This window comes from Cydia strobilella, chromosome 13, assembly GCF_947568885.1.
Source record: "Cydia strobilella chromosome 13, ilCydStro3.1, whole genome shotgun sequence".
Taxonomy (NCBI): domain Eukaryota; kingdom Metazoa; phylum Arthropoda; class Insecta; order Lepidoptera; family Tortricidae; genus Cydia; species Cydia strobilella.
In genome coordinates, this window is record NC_086053.1 from 11,173,124 (window position 1) to 11,191,085 (window position 17,962).

At 37.4% G+C, this 17,962-nt stretch overlaps 1 protein-coding gene across 4 annotated transcripts in view; it reads right to left on the reverse strand.

Annotated features, from left to right (window-relative positions):
• LOC134746625 (serine-rich adhesin for platelets) overlaps positions 1-17,962 on the reverse strand; it is a 306,716-nt gene that overhangs the window by 19,972 nt on the left and 268,782 nt on the right. For 3 of the 4 annotated variants that reach the window (XM_063681062.1, XM_063681059.1, XM_063681061.1), the window contains exons 5-24: positions 15,289-15,378; positions 14,371-14,535; positions 10,546-10,650; positions 9,208-9,273; positions 8,125-8,254; positions 7,471-7,648; positions 6,844-6,956; positions 6,631-6,767; positions 5,922-6,551; positions 5,645-5,839; positions 5,257-5,400; positions 4,862-5,026; positions 4,703-4,786; positions 4,470-4,620; positions 3,859-4,387; positions 3,469-3,770; positions 3,172-3,384; positions 2,976-3,066; positions 2,265-2,819; positions 2,053-2,179 (exon numbers count right to left, since the gene is read on the reverse strand). In XM_063681062.1, the coding sequence (XP_063537132.1) occupies positions 2,053-2,179; positions 2,265-2,819; positions 2,976-3,066; positions 3,172-3,384; positions 3,469-3,770; positions 3,859-4,387; positions 4,470-4,620; positions 4,703-4,786; positions 4,862-5,026; positions 5,257-5,400; positions 5,645-5,839; positions 5,922-6,551; positions 6,631-6,767; positions 6,844-6,956; positions 7,471-7,648; positions 8,125-8,254; positions 9,208-9,273; positions 10,546-10,650; positions 14,371-14,535; positions 15,289-15,378 (4,170 nt within the window). The remainder of the gene's footprint in view (positions 1-2,052; positions 2,180-2,264; positions 2,820-2,975; positions 3,067-3,171; positions 3,385-3,468; positions 3,771-3,858; positions 4,388-4,469; positions 4,621-4,702; positions 4,787-4,861; positions 5,027-5,256; positions 5,401-5,644; positions 5,840-5,921; positions 6,552-6,630; positions 6,768-6,843; positions 6,957-7,470; positions 7,649-8,124; positions 8,255-9,207; positions 9,274-10,545; positions 10,651-14,370; positions 14,536-15,288; positions 15,379-17,962) is intronic. The other variant, XM_063681060.1, reaches the window with a different exon arrangement.

Sequence of the window (17,962 nt, forward strand, 5' to 3'; positions counted from 1 at the left end):
AATGTGGTTCCGTTTCAGTCTACTGTGAAAAACCTCGGTCTAATCGTTGACAGCGGTTTTCTTGGACCTCCCAGGTGTCTGAAATTTGTCGCAAAGTAACCAACATGCTGAGATCTCTCTATAGGTTCAAGAACTCTCTCCCAATTAGCACAAAAACTCTTATTATTCAGGCATTGGTTTGCCCGTGATTGATTATGCAGATGTGTGTTACTCTAATATTAGCCAGGAGTTACTCAACAAACTAGACAGACTACTGAATTGTTGTATTAGGTTCATATATGGACTTCGTAAATACGATCACGTATCGGCCTTCCGCCGCAAACTGAACTGGCTTCCCATCCGTGAACGCAGGTCACTAAGAATTCTCTGCACCCTTTAATCTATATTATTTGATCGAGCCGCTCCTGATTACCTTAAATCTAAATTCAATTTTGTAGCACCACGTCCCGGTTGCGAGTTGCGTACATCTCGAAGTCTGAAACTGACCATTCCCCATCACCGCACTGGCTTTATTTCCAACTCTTTCGCCCTTCAGGCAATCCGTCTTTGGAACGATCTCCCTCTTCCTTTAAGGCAAGCACAGAGCAAATTTTCTTTTAAAATAAAGTCACGTAAGCACCTCTCTAACTCGCTTAAAAATAAATGAACCTCATGTTACTTGTATACTTGGGTACATAATATATTTATTTATATATGCTGCATTGGAGGATGCCTTCAAGGTTCTGGACTGGAAAGGACGAGGCATCAATGTAAATGGCGAGTACATCACTCACCTTCGGTTTGCCGATGATATCGTAGTCATGGCTGAGACCATGGAGGACCTCAGTGCGATGCTCGCTGATCGCAGCAGAGTATCTGAACGAGTTGGTCTGAAAATGAACATTGACAAGACGAAGATCATGTCTAACGTCCATGTTGTGCCAACTCCCGTATTAATCGTAGGCTCTGCGCTCGAAGTTGTTAACGATTATGTATACCTAGGACAAACAGTCCAGGTAGGTAGGTCCAACTTCGAGAAAGATGTCACTCGTCGAATCCGTCTCGGTTGGGCAGCGTTCGGGAAGCTCCACAGTTTCTTTTCGTCCAAATTGCCGCAGTGTCTTAAGTCAAAAGTCTTTGACCAGTGTGTGTTGCCAGTGATAACATACGGATCTGAGACGTGGGCGCTAACGATGGGCCTCATAAGAAGGGTCAAGGTCACGCAAAGGGCAATGGAGAGAGCTATGCTCGGGGTTTCTCTGCGTGATAGTCAGATGTTATCCGCAGTAGAACTAGGGTCACCGACATATCTCGCAGAATTGCAAACCTTAAGTGGCAGTGGGCGGGGCACATTGCTCGCAGAACTGATGGCCGGTGGGGCCGGAAGGTTCTGGAGTGGCGTCCGCGTACCGGAAGACGAACTGCCGGTAGGCCTCCAACGAGATGGAGCGACGACCTGGTAAAGATCGCGGGAATTCGGTGGATGCGAGCGGCACAGGATCGGTCGGAGTGGCGAGCCTTAGGGGAGGCCTATGTCCAGCAGTGGACGTCTATCGGCTGACATGATGATGATGATGATATATGTATGTATGTATGTATGCATGTTTGTATATATGTAGGTATATATTGCTATTATTCTTATATGTGTAAGTGTATAGATAAAATATATATTGTTAAGAATAATTTGATTTGTGTTTCATATTTCCTCTCGCTTTCTACAATCCTGCATTAACTACACGTTTCTGTTTGACCCAATAGTTGACTGGTAGAGAATGCCTTAAGGCATTAAGTCCGCCATTTGTAAAATTTTATATCGTGCAATAAAGTTTAAATAAATAAATAAAATAAAATATAGAGGCGTTCGGTGGCCAAGGCTGGATTTAAGCCAACGTCATCAAATATTGTGGCTAACGCTATAACCCCTAGACCAACTGGCCCCGGGAGCCTTCGTCAGTTTTCCTCAAGTATATTGCATATTATGTGTAATTAAAAATAAGCTGTTTAAAGTATGAGAAGGATAACTAGCATTTTAATAAGTAAATAAGTTTATCATGCTAACCCTAACATAATTACCTGTAACTTGTATGAGCGTTTGCTGACGTTGGCGAACTAACTAAATTTGTTTTTTGCGTAGTTTTTCTTCTTGGACTATCCCGTAAACGTCTATGTTTTCTCGGAGAAATATTCCCGTTACTTGGTCCTGAAATATAATTAATAGAGAAGAAACCGGTATATAATTGTCAATTATAATTATTTGAAAATATATCTCCAATTGGGATACATACCATCTTTTCGATATTGTTCACTAGAATCATCTGAGGTAGGGATATTTAAATGTAATTTCATATTTGGTCCCACACTATCCCTTCTGTCGTAAATTTGTGGTCTATGATTTCCATCAGCCGGCTTACTTTGAGTAGGACTCTTAGCTTTTAGCTTTGTCCTTTTTACGTACCGCTCTCTTTCCAATCGTTTGGGTTCAGAGTCTTTATCTTTTTTCATCTTCTCTTTGATTGCTTTTTCAACATCAACTGCTTCTCTAGGTGATGATTGTATACTTTTTGTTTTATCAGCAAAATGAGTTTTCTTTTTTCTAACTTCTGTTGGTTTCTCTTCTGGAGATTTTAAATTCGCTCCTTTTAATGCACTTCGTTCAGACCGCTGGCTTATACTATCAGGATCTGTTGGCTTCTTCCCCCAATCATCCTGAGATGTTGAAACTGAATCATCATAAGATTTTGAGAACTCCAAAGTAAAAGCCCTCTTTTTCCTCCGTTTTTCTTCCAGTAACCAAGTTTTTTGTCGTTGTGAGGATCTATATTTTTGAGAATGTTTATACGCTGAAAATGAAAAACAAGGAGGTAAGTAAAATGATATCAATACAGAGGTATATATAGGATGGCAAAAAAATCCCAAAACCTCCCTGGTAACGGGAATGCACTTATTTTTTAGCCACCCTGTATATATATATTGCTCATTATATTGAGCAAGCATACTTAGTCCGCCGTCGTCATCATCATCAACAGGGCTTTCGTAATAGCCAGATGATGAATAATGCACACTTCTTTCGTCATCAGACAGCGATCCCTGAAACATGAAACGGGGCGTTATATTCAAATCATTAATAATAAATCATACATACCAAGTCAAAAATAAACCTCCCGCCCAAATGATGTACCTTTAGGTACTCACCATCATTTTCGGCGCTCGTTGAACATTACTCATAGGACTCGTTACTTTGTCCTCTTTTGATTTTTGTGGAGGTTCTATTTTATCTGGCAGTTTTTTTGTTTTGTTTGTTGGCGTTTTGTCTCCCATATCTTCGGTCATGTTGGGGTTTGAACCACCTAAACTGTAACTTCCACTAGAACTACTTTTACCGCTAACTGCGTCACGAGTCGTACTCTAAAATAATAACATTAGTGTATCAGTTGAATTTTTTATAAGTATATTATATTTCAAACCTATTATTATTTTAAAATAACTTACAGGTTTAGGGACTTCACCACTAGATTTATGTTTATCAGTCTTATCTCTCCTAATTAATTCAGTTCTTGGAGTTATATCTGCTTTTACCTCAATTTTTTCTACCGTCCTCTTTGGCAATCTCTCAGGCAACGGTAATGGAGAGGAGGTTAGGTTAGGTACTATAAAATCATCATTGATTTCTAAAGGTGGAGAAAAACTTGGCACAATTAAGTCTTCTGTAGCGTTATCGTTACGAGTGGTTGAATATAAACTGGACGCACTTTCAAAAGATGAACCTTCCTGAGTCTTGTTATTTTCAGGACCTAAAATACAAGATTAATTTAAATATTGACTTTCAAAAGTGATTGAAAACCTCACAAAAGTTGTTGGTTTTATTTTAGGAGTACTTACATTGATTTTGGTTTTTACTAATACTTTTCTTAGAACTATCAGAATTAGCAGTAACATAGTCTTCAGTAGTAGTGGTGCTTTCAGAAACATCAGTAGTATTCGTTTTTCCAGAATCAGTTCTTGCTAAGTTAGTTTCACTACTACCGGCTTTTGAAAGCGCCGCGCTTTCTGACGGCGACTCTGTTATTAATGGTGGTACATTTGGTTTGTGTTCTGTTGGCTTAGCTTTAGTCTGTAAATCTCTTCTCCGTGACGGACTCAGTGCTCTTTCTCTCTTCTTATTAATAAAACTTGGAGTTCTTTTAAATGGAACATCCGCTAAGTCTAAACTAGGATGAGTGATTGCAATAGCCGGCGTATGATTAGCTTTTGAAGGTGCGATTGATGAAATAGTTTTTGATATCAAAGGTTGTTTTGTTATTGGTAATGTGACATTAGGAACTACGGCTGGCGGTGAAAGTGAAATTCTGGCTTGTGAACTTGAACTGGACGTATCTAATTTGTTTCTAGGTGATGTTGGAGATTGGCTCTGAAAATTGTTTTAAATAAATTATCATTTTATTTATATTAATAGTTAATTGCACAAATATGTTATTTGTTATTAACTTTACCTGCGACGCATCAAACTCTTCGTCTAATACATCGGTATCTAATGATGACCTTTGCTGGTGTTGTAACAGTAATAACTGTTTTCTTCTAGATGTAGGAGTTAGCAACGCTAAAGCCCCTGGTGATGCTGCTAATGAGCTTAGGTCCGATGAACTATAATTATAAAGGTTCAAAAAAATTCATCTATCATATTAATGGGTGACATTTATGAAGAATTAACCAATACGTGACCTACCTTATAACAGTTCCATTTTCGGTTCCCGAATCAACTTGTAAAACAGTCGTTTGTGACTCATTCCACATGCCGTCAGAATGATCCCTGAAAAAAAATGTTTAGTGCTTGCGCGAATTTTGAATAAAAGCAATATTTAAGTTGATTTTTGCTCTAGCTTACCTGCTGGGATCAACAGTCAACGACTCATTCGATGCACATGGCGATATCTTGTCCAAAGGAGTAAGAGTGGTTGCAGTTTTTGAAACAGCTGATCTTTTTGTTTTATGGTCAATGTCAACATCGAGGCTCACTGGCTCTGAAGAACCCGGACTTGATTTAGCGGTGCTAAAAATTGAATAGTAAAGTTGCAAACCATTTGATTTGGTGATTCGGGATGTCAATTCAGCAAACAACATTAAATAATGGAGGTAGGTATCAAGAGAGATAGTAGGTTTTAGGAACGATACGTTAACATTTTGCTCGTGAAAGTGAGTAATAAATCTTACATTAAATTTAGCAAGGAGCAATATAAAAAGGCATCAATTTACTGCCTCATTGCTAGCATATGCGCATACCTGGTTGCAGGAATTTCATCCTTTTTTACGTCAACAGTTTCAATTTGCTCTTCAAAACTTACGCTTCGAATTCTAAAAGAATCATGCTTGTAACTAATGTATTTTTCATGAAAATCTTCGTATGGTGCATTTCCGTCCGAAGAACTATGAAGAAAATTAAATGCATGTGTATGAATGAAAGCACAACATACCGACTGCAAACACAAGATCTATAGGAACTAGTAGCAGTTGAAGAAATTGCATCAATGGTTCTATATGTATGTATTTTAGTAATTTTATTAGCAAAGCAATATTTGTTACAGTGTAGGTCTAAGGATAGTGTTATGTGCATGGAAATTGTCTAAGTGCTTTAGCTCTAAAGACTTGAGCATTTTATTTTCATATTTACCTGAAAGATCCGTCTGGTTCAAATCCGAAGATACCTTCATCTTTTATTGGCGTTTGAACATAATTTTGACCAATATATTGCAGGTAAAGCGCCTCTCGTTCACGGTCTTCTCGAGTCATATTTTCCTGACTGGTAGACATAATAAGAGGTGCATCCTTGACACCATCTCCATTGGTGTAAATTTCAGTTTTGCGTCTGAGCAAAAAATAGTAATTATAACTTCATATAAAATGTTATTGCTAGCTAAGCTTTATTAATTTAACCCTACGATACTTACACATCTAATAAAATTTCACCCTCAGATAAAGTTTTCTGGAGAAGACGTCTATTTTTACGAAGAGTTGTAAATGGTATGGCTTCATCATCTGGCCTTGGTTCAAAATCTATAATTATTTCTTTTTCATTTTTCTCACTTTCATCAGTCGTCGTAACGGACGTTTCGGTAGAAGGTTCAGATTGGAATGTAGAAGTTTTTGAAAACGGATGTGAGCTTGTTTTTTGAGAAGTATCGCTAGTGCTTTTAGATAAAATTGATTTTAATGATCTCTCTCCTTTAGCTTGCTTGGCAATTTCTTGCTGAAGATATTCTAAGTTTCTTCTATTTAGCGCCATACTTTTCTCTATAGTTTCTATGTCATCGTCTATCGTGTCGTCCCTATCACTTTCATGGATGAATTGGAAGTTTTGCTGAAAATATTCTTGAGCTTGCCGTTGCAGTGCGCTTAGATCGGAAGACCTATCTATTTGTGACGATGCAACTGATTTCATGGGAGAAGAAGTGTTGTCTTCAGAATCGCCCCTTTGTATGTGTGGTGATGTTGGAATCATTGAAGTGGGTGATCGAGGTGACCTTGGTGGTTCCTCTGACTGCGTTCGATGAAGTTTTTCATGATCAATGCCAATGAAACTAAAATAGAACAAATATTTGTTAAATGTCTCTTTAATGGAGTTTTAATGAATTGGCGCTTAAGTCAAGTACATGTTACCTCTCCACAGACGCTGTGATATCATTTTGAGCATCTCCAGCCAAACGGTCCCCACCAACTTCAGAAAAGGATTTCGTTAACCTGCGAGGTCCAATAGTGATTCCATTCGTTTGTACTCCTGCAGCTACCATCTTAACCTAAAATCAAGCAGTGGTTTAAAAACTTAAAAAAAATATTATCTACTATTTTATTGTAAATGCCACTTTTGTTTACCCTTTTAATGGTTCTAGGACTAAGCGACAAGTAATTCGGTGGCAGTGGTTTCCTTCCCAAGCACACTTCAGTCTGGGTCGCTTGTGTCCTCATGACCCCTTTCTTTATTGAATCTAAAGAAAATAAACAAAATCACAATCAATTCATTGTATATATCTAACTAAAACGATACAGGTGCAACCTAATACAATTATGCTGTTTATGATGTGGTGCATTTTCGAATGTCGTAGTCGGCTCGTCAAAAATGTATGTTATTTTTTCGCATTGCATTTTTCTTAAGTATGTAAGTCTAACCTGATGAAGGCAATCCTCACAATTAGGTTAGAGCAGTATTATCAATTATAAGAAGCAACCGGAACAAAGTGCTTTAAATATACCCGATCTTCACTGGGTAAGGCCGAGCCCTGGCCTGGCTAAGGTAAGGCGGTTCCTCGGTTGTAATTGATCTTCGCTACATTTTCTTTTCTTTGCGAAAAATATGCAATACTTCTTGAGAAAATATGAGCAAGTGAGGTGCCCTACCTTAGCAGCGAAATACCGAGAATCAAGATAGTGCCAGAAGCTGTCAATAAAATTGTCAGCATGCACAAATTGCTCTAAAACCCTTACTTGTCCTATAAACTTTACCAAGCACGACGACTTTCGGCTGTTCGGTCTGCGTTTGTATGGGTACTGTGGGCGCGTGTTGCTGCATCGGCGTGATTGGAGGGTAGTGCATCGGCGCCGGCGGCTGCGTGATGTATTGTGGGTACGGCGTGAACGGTTGGAACATGATTGGCAGTGTGGAATACGGCTTTGGTTCAGGCTGAAAAATAAAAATAATATAGAATGACTTTTATTTGCTACATAATCGCGACTTGCTTCAAAATAGTTCAGCGCAGTTCAAATAAGTAACATTGTGACCATTAATAATTAATACAATTATAACAGGCTTTGTCGGTGCTCCTAGCCTCTGAAACAACAACTGAGGATGTAACAGAGGTAAACGCTAGGAAAGAGCTGGCAGGAGCTTGTCAAAACAAGTTGAACTCTTAATCAAACAAGCAAGCGACTCATAGTGACTCATATGGGGGCCTACTGCTTTGATGTTACATTTATCAAGTGGAGTCTAGCAAACTTTCCGAGATACAGATTCGGGATCAAAGGCAGAAATCGCAACGTCAAGCTGTTTACCTACTTTATAATCAGGACGGCAGAGGAAAATGGGGACTATGTATGGAGAAGCGTTTTTACACGGTCTCCCACTTTCGTCCTAATTTTTGAAGACTTGGCAGGGCTTACCTTAATAACACGTCCGTCGATAAGCCGCTCGCAGTCTCTTCTGAACCTATTGCTGCTGACAGCGGCCGGCATGACGGAGTCGTCGAATGTGGTCAGCGTGTGCGAACGAGCGAACGATACGTGTTTAGCCCTGGAAATGTGCGTTTTTTTTTGTGAATTGTGTTTCCAAGCTCAGTGCTAAGCAAAACCTTGCCCCCGAAGAATACGGTTATTAGCTTGCGGGTTACTGGGACACAATGGGAGTGAACGTTCAGCAACTTGTTTTGATTGCTTATGTTTGGTTTAGCAAATTCTGTATAATTACTCCTAAATGTGCTTGGCCGTGCTAACTCGATATAGTATTTTTATGTGGGGTAAATTACTGAAACTGATAGCATAAGTGAGATGGAAAATTTATAATCTGCAATATTTATTAATGTTGCTGGAAGGGGTTAAAATGTAGCTATTTATAGCAAACTCTGCGATCTCTGCTATAAATAGTACCTAGTTACTAACAAAATAACTAATATGCACGTTTTACCTCAATGTTATCAATAACCTATTTTTGTGATAAACAATCAATTTTACATTTAAAACCTTCGCGCTTTGAACACATTAAATCAATCAGGGGGGGGGGGGGATTAGCCACGACCACGACCAGCGAAACCAATCAATTTATCACCACCGTCATTCAAGAAACTTATTATTGGAGTTATATTTTTTTATCCTTAGTTCATTTTTTTTTAACACGTATTTAACATTTATTTAACTACTTATACATATACCTGCTCAGTCTTATTCGCAAAGCATCATATTTATTTACTTAATAACATTTACGCGCCGTGCTTCTTGCTGCGCCACATAGTACGTATGTGTTTGTGCAGCTTATTGTTATTGTATACCTTCAATAGAAAATTCATTATGAGCAAAATATCCCGGCAGTATGGTATCGTTCACCATGCGCACATGAGCTTTGGCTTTAACCAGTATAAATATTATGATCTTCAATTACGTGAAGACGTTTCGAACTTGAAGATCACATTTGAACTGGTAGGTATATGCTTAAGGTGAACGCTCACTTCCGATACAATATGGGGACATTACCTGTGAGGGGGTATTGTGAGAGGCGGCGGTGGAGGCGGTGGGGGTATCGGAGTGTGGGCGGGACAGCTGAAATTAAAAACAAACATATTTGTAATTTTACAGGAAAGTTTCCTTTCTTCGAACGTAATCGAATTCACTGAACTGCACAGTCAGCTTTATTTTATGGGACTACACAAAAATCGAAAAGAACGACTGTATTCTCGTGTGGTAATACTTGTAATCTTATAAATAGAAAAAAATCAGGCGTAGCATTGATTCACAGTTTATATTTATCATGATCGTTCAGTTCTAAACGCAATATTCCACAATAAGACTTTCCGAAAAACGAAATTCAATCCTCCAATTCATCACTTCACCAGTTCTTCCATCCCTTGTTTATTTTATTATGAAAACTTGCTTTAGATAATTGAATTAACTCTTGCGTAAAATTGTGCATTGACTCAGCAAACCATAATATTGTGCCGGGTTCTGATATATTCGCAATATAACAAGACCGATCAGAAAAATCCCAATATGTTCACTGGAAAAAATATCAGCGTCTTATCTTTAAAGAGCTTAAAAAGCATGTTAGAAAGACAAGCATTTCCCAAAAAAGGTTAAAAGGGTTCTATTGTTCTTAGCTCGGGAAGACATGAATTGAAGCCTAATTGGACCACTTTTTGAATACGTTTTTTATTCTTTTGTGTGGTTTGTAGGCTATTTACTTTTGGCTGGAACACAAAAAATAAAGTAAACATAATAAATTGTGCCGGAATTTGTGTTTTATCGTTTGTTTAAGAGACCTTTTTAGTTGGGGATGTGTCTGATACACTCGTATGTATAAAGTGACTCGACTTTGGCAGCAGAGGTTGTTATGTCCTAGACGACACAATATGTGGCATAAAACTTGAAATATTCTCATGTACTGTAAGCACGCTTGTTTGCAAGTAACATAACTGCATAATGATGGTGTCATCGTTTTAAGCAACAGATGACTGTTGATTTTAGTTAAAATTCACAGGACAAAACAGTTTTATGGAACCATCAGTCAATAAAATATCACCTTCATGACTTATAGATTATGAAAAATCTCTTTTTCCTCCGTATATTTTTAAACAAAGGTATGTACATAGGTATATGACTGTAGTATGTATTATGAAAAATCTCTTTTTCCTCCGTATATTTTTAAACAAAGGTATTTACATAGGTATATGACTGTAGTATGTACCTACATAGGTATGTTTGTTGTCTATATCTTTTTGTACGCAACTGGATGAATTAATTGTCGTTTATCGGATATATTATATTCTGATACTTGAACAAGGTCCTTAAATATTTTAGACTTATAATGGTACTTACGGTATTATTGAAGGAGGCCTCGGCAACGAGCCCCCTCTTGTGACTGACGCGATTTGGTCCACATTGTAGTTTTGCGGCCAACCCGCGTTATCTTCTATTACCGATCTGAAAATTTTAAATATTTGTGTTTATAACACTGCCCTAGGTAAAAAAATCTAATACAAAGTCATCACACGCCTATATAAATCTCAGGGTCGGGCACTGGCCTCCTATCACATGACATGAGGGTCCATAAGTCCCCACGCTAGCCCAATACAAATTTACATTCTAATTGTCCTCAAAGATATAGATGGATCCAGGTTGTAGATTTGCAAGTATTTTCCAAGATGTTTTCCTTTCCCGAAGAGCAACTGGTAAATATTATCAAATTATACTTTCACATACTTATGTAAAATCTGATAAACTCATTGGTAGACCAATTCAAATGCACAAAATCGCCGCAGAATGTGACTGTGAATAAGTCTAGAAGTTATTATGGTCACATAATAGATGATCTAAAGAGCCATGGCTTAAAAAGTAAAGGTATTTTGTATTTTAATTAAATTTAAAACTTTTAAAGCACTGGCCTGATAAGAGTCCTGTGAAAATATTGCACAATTTGGGAGACCGCCAAAAGCTGTTCAGCCTTCAGATAAACTCCGTACTAGAAAAAATTGCACTGAAAATTCTAGTTCAAAATGAGTACCTAAGCTTGATACAAAAAAAACATAGATAGAGTTTATTACTTGCGCAATCATATTTTATCTGAAGTCGTAGGCTTTATACACTCGTGAGTTAAAACTTTATCACAACAGTTAATTAATTCTATTACCCCCTATTTCCTTTGCAGTAAAAAAGTTATTTACGAGAGAGCCGACCCAACTAGGATTGTAGGGAATCTACTGGAGACTATTCGCACCTGTGAAGTTACTTGTGTCGCTCTCAGACAAAGGCATAATTTATGAAACACTATTGGCCGACATTTATCTTCAGTATCTTCACTTAAATTATTTTTGTATGGACGGTCATGCTTTCACTTTTCTTGTGGATTCCAATCCAATGTTTAGGTATAAATTAGTAGGTAAGTGACTCTTTTTCGACGTAAGCGGGTGACGTGCCTGTTTTTCTCGTAAAACAAAAAATGATGGTTAATGGAGCAGTCACGAAAAGGAAAGGAAAAGGAGTGTATTAAAATGTCAAAAAATAATTAACTTTGAAAGGATGTCAATTGAAATTTTAATTCCAAGAGTGCTTTTATTGCATGAACTTTGAGTATTATTAATTAAACGAAGTCAGACTTTTAGCAACAAATTATGAGAGTTGTTACTCGTCGATATGCCCCTATAGACTACTAAGGGAAACTTTTTAGCGAACTCGTAGCTAATACGTAGAGTTTTCATAAAGATAGAACAAGTTCTAGGCCTTTGATCAAAAGTGAAACAGATATGTACATGGAATAAAGTTTATTTTGCAAGTCGACCAATACTATGAGTTAATGATACGTTAGTTGTTATTACATTGTATTATTTTAAGAGTACTTAAAATAAAAAATAAAAGTCGTAATGAACCAAAATAGGTAACAAAACGTACAATTGTAAGCAGTAGTTCAAGGCCGAAGTTTGTAATCTTAGATTATAGATTTATGGTAGATACCTTAAATATGAAAAAAACCTGGCGTGTTAATGAGTAGTTCTCAGATGAGAACTAATGTTTAAAATATTTTTGGTGCAGTTGCCATTAGATATATCGAAGCGGCCAAGGTGCTCAAAAATATGCGCGTGTTCATTTAACACGCCAGTTTTTTTAGGTACGTAGGCGTGGGAAAATGTTTAGATTTTATCCGAAACTTTCCGGAACGGGTTAATTTATATGTGTCCACAAAGGACAATTAAGCAACTTCCGATGAGGCCAACTTCCAAACTATGCAGATTCCGGCACCGCTAGATAACCATATTTCACGGGTGATGTAGTTGAAGTTGTCACATACAGGGCGTCCCAAGACTATCCGGTCAATTCGAACAACGTGATAATTACTAGATAATACGAGAACAATACGAGATCTAATAGATACATTAAAGTTTAGTTCTCAACTAGTTATCTTTTGCAGTTCGATTCGAGAAACCAATTGTCATTTCACGCTACAATTATTGTGACGTTTTGAGATATCCATTAGATATCCATTGGATGTCTAAGTAATATCCTAAGAAAATCTTAAAAACATCGTTCAAGAGGACATTCGGAATCGCGGAAAAGTCAAATTTGACATGACTTCTTAAATATCTCGTTATCGTTTCTGGTTCATAGGTATTTAGTGGATATCTAGTTGATATCTAGATCATTGTTCGAATTGGGCCGTATGGGACATGAAGGGAACGTACCTTAAATATCGTAGATAGGATATTTTGCTGAAAGAAGACCTACTTAAACATAAGTACTTAAAAATAACAATTTTTAAAATCTTTGAATGCAGTATTACTACTGTCTAGGAATCGAACCGATTTAAATGTGAAAAAAAAAATGACGTATTTTTATGATACCAATTGAAAGAATGGACAAAAATATTAATTCTTCTTAAGTAATATAGTATCTTAAAAGAATATCCAGAGAGAAAATGGGGATTACGTTTGTATGGAGAAACGGCCGTCTCCTTTCCTTTTAAACACGATCGTGCACGCCTTATTCTCTAAAATATAACCTCAGACAACATTGTAGGTCGTGTAGGGTGATATATACATATAGTCGGCTGAAGCGTTAAGTTAGGTCGGATGTAGGACGAAGATTCTAGGTCACGCCGCGGTCGACCGACCCCACAGCGTGGAATGCGGTGGTCGACACTTTCTAGTGATAAAATAGTTTAGCACTTAGTCTTTATTCAGTTATCGTGTTGACTCAGGAACTAAATTATAAAGAAAACACTGGTGATCATTGCAAAACATTTAATACATAAAAAGGAGCAGTTATAAGCCTTAACGAGCAAAAATAAAATTTCGTAAGGACACACATTATAAAAGCAGTTTTGTATTTAGAGGGTAGAGTACATAATCGATGCCTATCGTGGTGTATTTTAAATATGGAATTATAAGTCAAACCGAAATTATTAAGACTGCTAATCTGGCGAAAAAAACAATTCATCATATATTAAAAATACTTTCAAACTTCGGCTTAACAGTTGGTAAGCCCATCGACGAAGCTGTATAAAAACGGCGACAAATATCTAAAGGTTTTTTTTTAACAAACGCAAAACCCTTCGAGAAATTTATGTGAGCACCGAGTGCGAGAGTTTGCCAAGTTAACGAACATTTCTTTATACCCCAGTTATGTAAATTCTCAAGGTGACGCAGGAGCACTTCACAGTTATTTGTATTTGCCTGAAAATGGAACACCAGGGATATTTTAACGAAGGATTGTTTCAACTTAAAAGATTTTAGGCCGTTTGTTGACTTTCACGAAAATGAGAAGTCAATGTTTTTAAAAATGAATATATTTCTTCATAAGAATGCCTTTTAAGAATAATATGAGTATGGTAGCATCATCCAGGAAAGTTTTTGGTGGGAAATATGCATATAACATAAAGACTAAGAACTTTACTTAATTTTCTCAACTAGGCTTAATCTGATGGAAATTGTGTTTGTCTTAAAGGTGTTCTGTATGTCTGTGTTATAAAAATAACATTGTGTATATGACGGATGTCAATGAGTATGATGAATTTCCGAGTACCCTGGCCTTTTCGATAAGAGAGTATGAAGGCTCAAATTTTACCCTACTCTATAATTTTGCTCAAATACTTTCAAATACTACCTATATCATAAAAAAAACGACTTGGAATATCTTTTTAATTTTACTCACTGTGGCCACTCCATCCGGGTGAAGTCTTCATCCTCAGGCATCCACGTGTACCGTTTGGGGTCAGGTTGGCTGCACACCGATCTTGGGCGGCGGCGAAAGTACGAGCACTCCAGGTCGGCGTCGTGGGCACATAGCTCCGGTGGCGCGGGGGAGGGTTGGCCGAACCTTCAACAAATGATTTCCACGATATTGGAACTGGAGGCTACTAATATTGAGCGCGTACATAAATCCTTATTGCAACACTACAGTTGTAATCGGAAATAAAAACGTAACCTAGTTTTTGTAGCATTCTCTTGGCCAATCGGGGTAAGCACTGATGCAGAAATATTTTTCGATAATTTTAAGAAACAGAAGGACTAAAGTTGCTAGCGACAGGGTACTCATGCAGAGATTTTGAGCTACTTTGGCCTCTTGACATTTAAATTACGACATCTATCACATCTAATTTGTGTGCTTACTTTACATATTCTGCTAACGTGAGGTGGTCCAGTTACAGACAGACAAAGCAAAAGGGACGGTTTTACTATATTCTGATTATTTAAATAGGTCCACGGTAGTAAATTTAATTGTATTGAGGGCTCAGCACGGGTATATGTATAGATCAGAAATACAGCGTCAATTATTATTTACAATCATGCCAGAAAATGCTGTTTTTCCACCATTTGTGTTCATAACGTGATGATGCGTACGCTCTCCACTTGCTACAAGGTTCATTTAAAGTAGAATTATATTTTATTATACAAAACAAATACAAGTAGGTATAGGTAGTTTAGTTTTGTTTTTTTTTTTCATCGTTCAACTATTTGCACATTTTGGTGGCAACGCAGCTATTATTTTTAAATGTAAAATTCTAGGTTCATAGTTCTGATTGACGCCACACTTCTGGATTCCTACTACATGGAGTGTCTTCGTTCTTACCTGGGATACCTCTGTATGGGTGCATAGTCGGTGTTGAGATTCTCGTCCGAGGGCACTCGACGACGGACACATACGGATAGAAATGATGCTCTGAAACAAAACAAAAAACAATATTTTTTTACAAATTATTTAAGTCCCCCGGCAAGCTCGGTTATCCATACAAACGTAGTTACGCTCTCATTTTAAAACGACTAGCTATTATCATATTAAAACTTTGTACAACAATAAGATGAGGTATATCTAGATCTGTAATTAGACTAATTGGTTTATTTAGCTTCAGATACCATAGTAAAAAGTTTTATTATGGTATTTAAGTTTTTCATACAAAACTTGTTTTTGCTCTGTTCGGGCATTGTAATCTTTTTAATATGAGGGTATGCCGTTTCGGAGCAAATTCGGAGGTAGATTCAACACCTCTGACTGTCAATCACTTCGACTCGGGCGCGGCCTGCAACGCATGTTCCTCTGTGTGTTAATATTTCCAAAATTCGGTAATTCGGTGGTTTGCGAACAATGAGTTTACAAGGCGTGTGTAACGACCTCTCAAGGACCTGGAAGTAGCTAGAGTTGAAGAAAGACCTGGATCCCCGAAAATCATCGGCGTGTGCTCAAGGTTAGTGGCTATCCCATATTGGTTGATTGCAATGTCTGTACAAAGTTTTTAATACGCTAATAGGGAACCTAGGACCAGCTGAGTTATCGAAGGGTTCATAAATACGTGAACATGCTCTATTTCGTTTGTTTTATAAACTGGAGCTATATAAACTAATTACAGACCTAGACTAGATGTACCTTATGTCATTGTATGTGCATAGTTTCGTTACAATCCAATACGTGGTTTAAAATGAGAACGAAACTCCGTTTGTATGGGAAGGTTAAATTCGGCCGAGCTTGCCGGCTCTTGTAGTCATAGTTTTACGTGACACAACACAATTTATGAATTGCATATAGATATCAATATTGATTTATTAACAGTGACACAATATATCTCTACTCGTATACCTATTATAACAATCGCAGCGTTAGTTTAGTGGTAAGTAGCGGCAAGACAATTTGGATTATAGTGTATTAAGATAATTGGACATATTAGCCCTATAAATAAATAACATAAAAGTGTTATTTATTTAGGTATCAACCCATTACATTAAAATAATAATAATAATAATGTTAACATGCTAATCTATATTAAATTTAACTATTCTAAACTAAACTAAACTAAAATTAAATAATCTAACACTAATTAAATAGTTGCAGCGGAGGCCTTGCTCATACAGTAGCAGGTTGCGTACACTACGTTAACAATGCTATAATTGTTACGTAGGCCATTAGCTTCCTAATAAACATCGAAATTATGACTCAAAATGGCCGCAACTACTCTAACCCCCTCACTCATGAAACTTAGCAAACGTCTGTCAAAAGTTCTCTCTTTCTAACACAATTGTCAAAATGACGAATAGGGATAAACGATTATCAACGGATTGTTAGTTTGACAGACGTTTACGTGTTTATGAATTTATGTACCTCATCGATTTGAAAATCTGAATAAGCTGTATGTATTGTTTCATGTTTAGCTAGACTTTATAATTTGTTAACAAGTTACACAACAATTTCTAAAACTAACAGTTTATATTTAATTTTGAATAAACCGAACATTACCTATATATATATGTATACATTGTTAACGTCATGTAAGTACCGTTAAGGGGCTTCACGGCAAAGTCGGGGTCTCAAGAGTTGATGTTACTTAGTTAAAACTTGGGGCCAACGAGTCGGGGAGCGGCATATCTGTATGAAAGTGATTTTAGATGGGATATTAAGAGACATTACGGTATCACGGTAGCAATTTGGGACATACATTTCCAATCGAGTTCCGCTGAAGTTGAATTTCAGCTTTTGGTAACATAAATGTTCTTCTGTGTCTTGTTTTAGATATTAAGTATGTCACTGCATTTTGTGAGTCTATTTTAAAGCCGATAACGTGGTTATTTCTTATTTTGAACTTACATATCTATTTAGAAATATTAGGATATCAATACTTATGCGCAATCTCGGATACTTTGTAAAGAAGCTCAGGGTCTATTGCATATCGTAATTCGTAATCCCAAGACTATGAAAACGAATGCCACTTGATCTTCAAAACCTAGGACTTATTGTGATAAGTGACTTATCATAAAGGGGCCCACTGACTATCAGTCCGCCGGACGATATTGGCCTGTCAGTTGTTCGGAACTGTCAATTTTTTGTTCTAACTGACAGGCCGATATCGTCCGTATTCTGCGGAAGAGTGCTCCAGTGTTCCTGTGGCCTCGCCTTATAGCCCTGAGGCGGTCAAGAGGGGTTTTTATGGGGTAAACCGTGGGTCCCATGAGCCTATACGGGAGTCCCACATAACCATCCCAGGGCCGTCCCCGCGCCTGGGTGGTATGCGAAAAGCATTTTCCCCTCTATAAAAAAAAAGGCCGATATCGTCCGGCGGACTCATAGTCTGTGGGCCCCTTAAGTCGTTCGGTCGGTCAGTTTTAGTTATCTGCAAAGTGCAACAGCTAAAAATGTTTCGAGAGGATTATTATAATTTTTAAAAATAAATATTTGCTCAATTTTCTTATAGAATAATGTTGAGATAATCTTTATACTGATCCCATCACATTCAATATGGGTTCTACTTCTTATGGCA